Source organism: Pagrus major, chromosome 1, assembly GCF_040436345.1.
Source record: "Pagrus major chromosome 1, Pma_NU_1.0".
Taxonomy (NCBI): domain Eukaryota; kingdom Metazoa; phylum Chordata; class Actinopteri; order Spariformes; family Sparidae; genus Pagrus; species Pagrus major.
The window spans coordinates 30,403,908-30,413,425 of record NC_133215.1 but is presented as its reverse complement, the minus strand read 5'-3'; the positions used below and the strand labels follow the sequence as shown (position 1 = coordinate 30,413,425).

Sequence of the window (9,518 nt, the reverse complement as noted above, 5' to 3'; positions counted from 1 at the left end):
TTACATAAACATTAACAGTGTGCAGTCTGGTACATGGTGTTTAGTGCAGTAGGTAGAGAGGTTTGGAGTCAGCGAGACATCATTCGCACAAACTCTGTGGAAAGAAAAGATTTGTTATTGTTGGCTCGGGAAAAGGATATTATCACCTTAATCTACATTCTTTCTTTCCACAAACTCCTTTTCCTTCTGTCCTTAGCCTGAACATCCTCCTTTAGCTCAGTTTTCTTGCCAGTAATGGATGTTACATGTATGCCAAAGAATAGTTTATCATGCCTGAACTCTGAACACTGTTTTTTCAAAGAAAATTATTCCTTAATACCACAGAAAGAAGTCTGGTGCCTATGTGTCAGACACTTTCCCTTATTTCTTATCTGTTTTTACCTAAAGTAGTAATCACTCACCTTCAAAGTCCACCTGTCCGTCCCCGTTGAGGTCTACGTCTCGCAGGATCTCGTCAATCTCGCGGTGGTTGAGCTGCTCTCCCATTAGCTTCTTCATGGCTTCCCTCAGCTCCCCAAGGCTGATCTGACCATCACCATCAGAGTCAAACTGGGGGAAACAAAATGGATGGGGTAGAGAATTAAAATTAAAAAAAACAAAAAACAATGTAATAGATGTGAAAGTTGCTGAAAGGAGGTTATCTACTCAGGGGACCCCAAAGGTAAAAAGTGGTCTTTTTGGCTTAAGTTCATAAATTGTATTGCACACCTCTTTGAAGGCGTCCCTCAGCTCCTTGACACCAATCATGTCCGCAGTCTCAGCAAGCATCTTTGGACCCATCAGTTCCACAAAGTCCTCAAAGTCCACTCTACCGCCACCTAGAGGGCAAGAAAATAAAGACACAGAAGGGAGGGAAGGGAAGTTATAGTTCGGTTTTGATGCGACATGGAGCCCTAACAGCTCCGCATTATGAATATACAGCTTGCACTCATACACTCAGTGCCAAACACCACCAGGCTGTACAACAGCACAAACATGGAGGGAACTTGCTACAGCCTCCTGGCATAAGCATTGCTGGGGGAAGCTTGGGGACTGTCCTGGCTACATCGATTCTAATTCAAATTCAATTTCATGGTTGTGTTCAGCAACAATTAAAGTTGCTGATCAGCGATATATTTTTGTGATAAAAAGATGAAGTTTATAAAGTTCACTCTACAATGATACATGCAGTGATCAAGTGTGGACTGTGACCTCTAGTGGGCTGTAAAGGTACTGCAGATAGGCCATGAGAAGTGATTTACAATAAATAAATAAAAAAATTTTTTTTTTGAAATTTTACTATTACCATAAAACTTTAATGATTCAAATATTTATGTTTAGAAGAATTTAGAAGGATCAGAACTAATGAAACAAGGGAGTTAAAAGTTATTCTTCATTTATCTGACCTATTTTTATCAGGTGTTTTGTTGTAGCCAGTTTCCCATTGATATGTGTGTTATCAACCAACTTAGCTAAGGCTACATTATTTGATCGGGAAACAGACTTGGACACAACATCCAACATATATTACATCACATTAATGACTGAGAATTGTAACTTCATGTTACATAGAATTCTCTGTTTATGATTATATATATATATATATATATATATATATATATATATATATATATATATATATATATATATATATATATATATATATATACCCTTCAGCAAGGCACATATATGTATTCCCTGTCAATGTTATTGCACAGCCACTGTGTGTAAGTGCAGTGAAACATTAAATGCAAATCATCACAACTTTAAAGTCCTTAACATATCAATAATAAAGTACTTTACATTTACTGTGTAACAGCAGTGTTATAAGAATAGGTAGAGGCAGGGACAACCTCAAATTTTGTTCTCGAACTATATATAATTACAGACGTGTTTTGTGTCTCTCTCTGTGTGTGTACTGACGTGTGCGTGTGGGACTCACAGATCTGCTGGCTGAGTTCTATCAGTTCCATCTCTGTTGGCATGTAGCCCATTGTCCTCATACACTCGCCAAGGTCCTTACAGCTGATGAAGCCATCCTTGTCTTTGTCAAACTCCCTGAATGCCTCACGCAGCTCTGTGAGAAAAAAAAGAATGACTGATATGAGAAAGATCGAGACATTGCTGTTCTAAATGTCAACTCTATAGGTCTTATGTTGAAGTCCCATCTGTAGGATTTTAATGGTATTATACCATTTGACAGATTAATTTGATGGGAAAATCCTGGAGATGATTGTTCTTGTCTGTGTTGCTTTGAGCCTGTTATCTTTCCTGAATCACATCTATGATTGTATGCATGTGTGTGAAGGTGGGGGTCTTACACAGTGTTTTTAAAAAAAAAAAAAAAATGCTACTAGTGGTGAGAGCCAAAGTTGTCAGACTTGATTCATAAATGGCTCCACCAATTTTAGACATCAAAGTCTGTTTACAGGTGTTTGGAAATTTGACTGCCTATGTAAAAACCAAGTTGTTCCAGTTGGTACAGAGGGAAGTCTGATAAATGTCATTAAAAATAAGTTAGCTAAGCAGACTTCTGTAGCCTGCTCCTCATCTCTGCTCAAGGCTAGCACCTCAAGGCACCATTAGCTGCTACTAGCATAACAAACCCTGTCACCACCTGATCTAGGTAGCACACATGAAGACCGTCTGCCATCTTGGACAGCTGGGTACAGCAACAAGTTGATCTTTGACGGAGATCTGCCGCATTTATTTTGAGTTTTAATTTTTTGAAAACTTACCCTATTCCGTAAACTATTAATTAACTTTAATAAAGCCGTCATAATTCACAACACGCGCCTCATTTGAAAGTGGTAGCTTGATTTGTTTGTTCACTGTTCAAAATGTGCTTTACAACTAAAATGTCAGCGTGTTTTTAGAGTAAATGCTCCAATAATTTCTTTCTTTCATTCCCATGAATGTGGAGTGTGAAAAGAGTGAGCCAAACCTGAGGAATGTAGTTGAACTGTGCTTTAAATGTGAAGAATAATCTTTTCCTTTGAATAATAATCCTTCACTTTGATCTTCCACAGTTCAAGTAAGCTGACATTCAGTGGGAAGGCAAAGTCAGGAGGGTCTATTGAAATTCTGCTCTTTACAGTAAAGCACAATTTTTCACAGTCAAACAGAAGGTTTGAGGTTTGAAAGGAAGGCTGTTCAGGGAGAAGACGGTGGAATGACTGCGGGAGCGAGAGTCGGAGGGAGGATTTGGATTAAGCATTTTGATATCTCAGTACCTTCCATTTCCTCTGGTCGTAGATCTCTGTCCTGCGGTGGTGCGGATAGAAGACACGACAAACATATAGATCAGTATCACTCTGTGGCTCACACAGTTACAATGGCAAAACATACAGGAAACATTTCAGTGCGTCATCACTCCTGTGAACCATTTTTTTTCCTTTTGCACCGACTCAGCAGAGATTCCATTACAGGATTATTTGGGTTTTTGATCTTACTGACCTTAATAACCTTTTTAGTTGATCTGATACAAAATTTCATGTCCAATCTCATTTTGCTCTCAATGGTGGAAAAGCTTTGGGAGTCTGCTGTGCATATGCTCCACAACAAGCATTAGAAATGTATTATCAAAAACGTTTGACCTCTTTCTCTCTCCATTTCCAAACATGCATAAATAAAGTGCAAACATCCATGTGCACACACACACAGGCAACAAAGCTGATGAAATGGTTTGTATGTTGGCCGAATTCTGAAAACCCAGCTTAACATGGACCAAGTAAAAAGGTGAAAGAATATAATTAAATTGCAAAAAGAGGAGTCATAAAGGAATCAGGGCCTAAACTGTCTTCGAAAAGAGTTGAAACAGCAACACTTTTAGCTACGCTCATACACAAAAATGTGCAGTTACAGTTTGGGTTTAGTGTGTGGTGGCATGGGCACAAGGTGATGCCAGGATAAGTTTTTTCTCGGCGTGTTCTGTGCGGCTGTGACATCAGCAGCAGGAATAATACAGACCTGGATTAGAGAGTGCAGGGGAGAGAACGGTGGCAGGGAGATTACAGCTGTAAATTGTATTACAAATCACGAAGGCTTATCGGTTTTTCATTTCCCTATCTGATGCAGATTTTTTTTTTTCATCTGCATCTCCATCTGCATCTGCACCACGGTTTCGGCCGGGACTTGATTAACAAACATTAACACACCTGCACTGACTGAACATACAGCAGATACACATGAACAAACTCAGGCTGGATGTCTTTTTTGCTTATAGTTGTGACTGTCAGGCTGAAGTATAAGTTCAGGCACAGAGGCCCGAAGAGGCCACAGAGCAAATTTTCTTGTTCCCATTTTGTTTTGCATCCCAAACTACTACCACAGTAGTTCCACAACCACAAGTACCACCGATCGCTTCTAGAACAACAGCGACCCAGCATCAACTAAAGTGTTTGAAGGAAGAACATGTTGGCACCTCAATGTGCTTTAGGAGCGTCTACAATTGTTTGCATCAAATTCACACTATACCGTATGTATAATGTGCTGCTAAAGAAGTACTCATACATTCTTATTTTTAGCATGTCATTTTAGAGAACAAAGGGATTATGGGGGATTAATAACCAGTTAAAGCTATCACTCTCACCCTATCCATCTCATAGATTTATCTGTGCACTCTGTCGAGGAATCCCATCTCTTTCCTCGATCTATGACTTAAGGAAGGATCAGGAAGTTGCCCTACGAGTTCAGGACTGTGGTGGCTCAGTTAAGATTCTGCTAGGTGACTTGACTGATGTAAGAAAGTTTGAACACTAATAACTCAATAAGAACAAGAGTTTAAAACAATAGCAGCTCTGTGAGCAGCTCTGTAAAGATGTAAGGATGTAGTACATCTGTAAGGATGACATGTGTCCCTAACGACTCTGTTAGGACACAGACACTGAAACAAGTCCAGTTGCCTACGATATTGCACTTAGATTACCCATGACCTGGATGACTGAGAACCTTCATCAACATGACCTAAATGTTAATGTCAGCATGCTATAGTTGCTCACAATGACATTGTTAACATGCTGATTTTATTAAGTTTGAACATAATAGCTGCGAGCTAGCAGGTATAGCCCGAAATTTTAGCATTGTCAACATATTAGTTTAGTGTATTAGCATGCCATGATTGTTTTAAATACTACTATTAGCACTAAAAACAAAGTATAGCTGAGGTTGATGGGATTTGATCATCCCAACACAAATTACAATGACCTGATGATGGTGATGGTGCTGGATGAAAAATATAGGCATCAACCAAGTTATCAGGATTCCTTTCAAAATGTGATAGACTCATTAGTTGTATGTTTACACTTTATATTTCCAGCTAGTTGCTAACTTCATCCATCTGTAGTTTGGTGCTGGGCAGGTAGTGTACGGTGGGTTGTTACAGCTTGTTGGTTGAAACCAGATGCAGCCGGAAACTTGGTTGATCAAAACAGTGAGACTGAACCAAAAACAGAAAATTGCAGACCATTGTTGATATGAAAATAATGATATAGCCACATAAGGAGAGGGGCTAACTGCATTCAGACATATGCATACAAAGAGGCAGTGTTATTTTCTGCAGTAGCTTGTTTGAGCTCAGCTCCAACAAAACAGCTAAACTTGTTGTTAAAACCTGCATGAACAGATGTTTTGGCACATTGGCAGCAGCATAAAGGGGCTCTACATCCAACTTTCACTTTAGGGCTGTCACGATATCAGATTTTCACTACATGATTATCGTGATGAAACAAATTCACAAAAACAATATTATTGCGATATCTATAGAAATTTGAAAAAAGAAATACTTGCAATCAAATCTATCTTTAACTAAAATAGTTTACTGTGTGTAAACACTTTTTTGTCCCGTTAATTACTCTCAAAATACAAGTTTAGGGAGGTGGAGAGAGTCTGCAACCATAATAGTAAAAAAAAAGCTGTACAAAAAGAACAATTACTATCAACTCAATTTCAAGTGAAAAGTCAACAAGATGAACTCATAAACAAAGGACGTACAAGCCCGAACATCTTTGCTGGATTATTCAGACGTATGTGTGCTGTATCTTCAATACAATATCAATATTTCATGGCTAGGGTGAATATCACAATATTGTGTCACCCCTAATTCATGCTTTCATCTTTTAAAGCTATGTGTCAAAATTGTTAGCAAAGAGATGTGTATTTTCTGGGGTTGATTGTGTACATCATAATCTGTATCTGCTCAGCTGTCAGAATGGTCTGTAAAAAGTGGAGCTTTAACTGAAAGTGGATGGTGCTAAACCTAGACATGGGTCTAACTAACTAAGTGAGAGTTGTATGTTTTAAGCCTGAAATTTATCTGGGCTCATCAGAATCTGCTCTACTTAATAATTATGAGAAAAATATTTACAGAACAGCCTCAGAAGTGAGCTTCAGATCAATGTTTTTGATCAGAAGAAAATAAATCAAAATAAATATTTACAGAACATTTTTTTTATAGACTACAAATCAACTATATTGATTCATTAAGTTTATTTATATATTTATTTCCCAATTATTTATTTCATAAGCTTATTTATTTATTTATTTATTTATCGAGCGTATTTATTTATTTATCTATTTCATGAGCTTATTTATTTATTTATTTATTTAATTATTTCATGAGCTTATTTATTTATTTATTTATTTATTTATTTCACAAGCGTATTTATTTATTTATTTCATGAGCTTATTTATTTATTTATTTATTTAATTATTTCATGAGCTAATTTATTTAATTATTTATTTATTTCATGAGCTTATTTATTTAATTTTTTCATGAGCTTATTTATTTATTTATTTATTTATTTATTTCACAAGCGTATTTATTTATTTATTTCATGAGCTTATTTATTTATTTATTTATTTAATTATTTCATGAGCTTATTTATTTAATTATTTATTTATTTCATGAGCTTATTTATTTAATTATTTCATGAGCTTATTTATTTATTTATTTATTTATTTCACAAGCGTATTTATTTATTTATTTCATGAGCTTATTTATTTAATTATTTATTTATTTCATGAGCTTATTTATTTAATTATTTCATGAGCTTATTTATTTATTTATTTAATATTGATTAAAATGACATTCCATACCTAATGACATACTGACACATTTTACTCAGACGATACTCATTCAAAGTACATTATCTGTGCTGGACACTCTTCTCAGTCAATATTTACGTATACAGCAGATATGGAGCAACATTAGCATTCATTTGGAGCCATGTCTCAATGTGGCAATGTGATGAATGTCAATCCAACATTTACCCTCCTTTTAGCTCTTTTTTTGGTCCCCAACAACTCTTGAGAAAAAAACCATGTCTCTTTAGCTGCTATATGCTCCACTATATCCATCATCTCACGGCTACATTTGTCTCTATGCTGTTTGTTGCTGTGCAAGTACTGCACTGTGAGTCTTTCTCACTCTCCACGGCCATAGACAAGTTAATCAGATTTCCTTCAACGTATTTGATTGGATTTACCAAAACATGCACTAAGGCCAACTGTCAAATACCGTACAAGCATATAGATTCTATGTAAATTACTTCATCACATTTCTCCTCTAAACTCAGCCCAAGGTCTTCCAATCCCTCGGGAGCCTACAGCTCAGTAAAGCACCTGTGATCAGTGACTGTCCTAACGGCTCTTTTCAATTAGCGCTGCTCATTGCGCAGTCAGGAAATTACTCTGTTATTGATCTCTGCTGTATCCCCGGTCTATACATAAGAAATTAATCTGAAATAAGATAATATCTCCAGGAGTGTTAGAAAATTAATTAATTTATGATCTAAATGACAATCTGTCATATCACCAGTTACTCTTTCTCTCTCTATAGGACAAACAGTAAGTGAGAAATGTTTTATTACTTTCCTCACTGAAATCTCACATCCCTTTCAAGGTGTTTTAGGTTTATTCCCTTAAACAAATGATATTCTGCAACAAACATCTCATCTCATCTCATCTCAAACAATCATACAGTAAGTTATATGAAATATGGTGATATGGTGGTAGAGTATGGCTTGGAGGTTGACACTCACAGGATGAAATTCTCATTGGTGGAGATGGGAAGGCTGAGATGATGCCACACTGATCTCAAGGCAAACTTCACCTTCCCTTGGACAATGAGACACTATGAGAACTTATGGATGAAGAGACTTATGGGTGATTTTGACCTTGATAATTCTGTTCTGTGTATGTGTGTGAATGTCATACATACAAGCTGGCTCTGTGCGAAGCCCTGTCTGAGGAAGATACAAGCAGGCCCCACTATGTTGTGCAGCATGTTGCAGTTCTTAACCAGAGCACACAGGGGCTCATCGAAGTCCCGATCGCTCCCCGCTTCGTCATCGTCGTCCGTGTCCACCTCACCTGCACCACCCAGCTCCCCCAGCATGGCGGCAGATAATTGGGGGGCGCTTCGTTCTACGGGTGAGTCCAGCTTAGAGGAGGGGAACCAACCGAATTAGGATAAAATTTCCACTGAGTGCAATGAAACTGGCTTTTTTTCACATGTACATTTCCTTCGTGAGTCAAATTTTAAAATTTAAGAAACAAAATCAATTCGAACAGAAGTTGTGTCACATTAGTGACAAACTTTCACAAATGATTAGGCTTAAAAATGCACAACAAAGCATGATCTTACATGTATTAATAATTCAAACTCACTTTCCCAGTCGAAAACAATTAAATAAGTCCTTACCTTCTTCCTTTTACTGTTCTTTTTAGAAGCTTTGTTGATGTTTCCCATCACCCTGCCCCTCTTCTTCCTGTCTTTCCCCCTCCCTTTCCTCTTTGTTTGCCCCCCCTGTTTCTCTTCCTCTTTTTCTCTTTCTCTCCCTCTGTTCTCAGTTGTCACAAAAAAAGTCCATACTAAATCCGGTGCAGTCCGCGGGGCAACACCTCTCACACCCGGTGAGGCGAAAGCAAATGTTTCCACTACTACTGAAAGCAAATGAGGTCTCCTCTCAGTGCACGTGCTCCAATCCAAGATCCCATTGGTCCAGTGAGAGGCAAGGTAGGCATATGATGTCGCATTGGATCCTAAACTCCTATAGGTTGTCGGAGGCTGTCATGATGAGCTTTGAAATGTGTAGTGTGATATTATGGCATAGCAGCAGGGTGCAGGAGATTGACGGGGTGTGGTGAGAGCTCTGGGTCAAATCTGGGTTGAGACAACCTGCTGCTGCCAGACTCTGGCTCTGATTGCATGACTCGACCATTTTCTCTCTCCCTTTTCTATCCCTCTCTGACTCTGTCTCACACAAACATGCTCTTTTTTCCCCCGATTTATCTGTCACCCCCTCTCCACGAGTGATCCCTTGAATTTGGACCAACTTAATCTAATCCATCCCACCCACCTTTTTTTCTCGCGGCCTCTCAAACATCGTGCTTACGATCTCAAAATGACTAGTCTGGCAGAACTCTGTGTGTTTATTTGTGTATTTATCTGTATGTGTGTGTGTGAGAGAGAGAGAGGGAGCCAGAGAGTGAGAGAGAAAGGGGGAGGGGATGGTAGAATTATGGATGGAGAATTGGCT

The 9,518-nt window shown here is 38.0% G+C and overlaps 1 protein-coding gene across 1 annotated transcript; it reads right to left on the bottom strand.

The window, feature by feature from the left end:
- Positions 1-68: 68 nt before the first annotated feature.
- Positions 69-8,728, bottom strand: cabp2a (calcium binding protein 2a). The gene is made up of 7 exons (XM_073472370.1): positions 8,681-8,728; positions 8,198-8,419; positions 3,213-3,243; positions 1,922-2,056; positions 709-818; positions 402-549; positions 69-94 (listed from the first exon to the last, which is right to left on the bottom strand). The coding sequence occupies exons 1-7, from the start codon at positions 8,726-8,728 to the stop codon at positions 69-71; spliced, it is 720 nt and encodes a 239-aa protein (XP_073328471.1).
- Between the last annotated feature and the right edge of the window lie 790 nt (positions 8,729-9,518).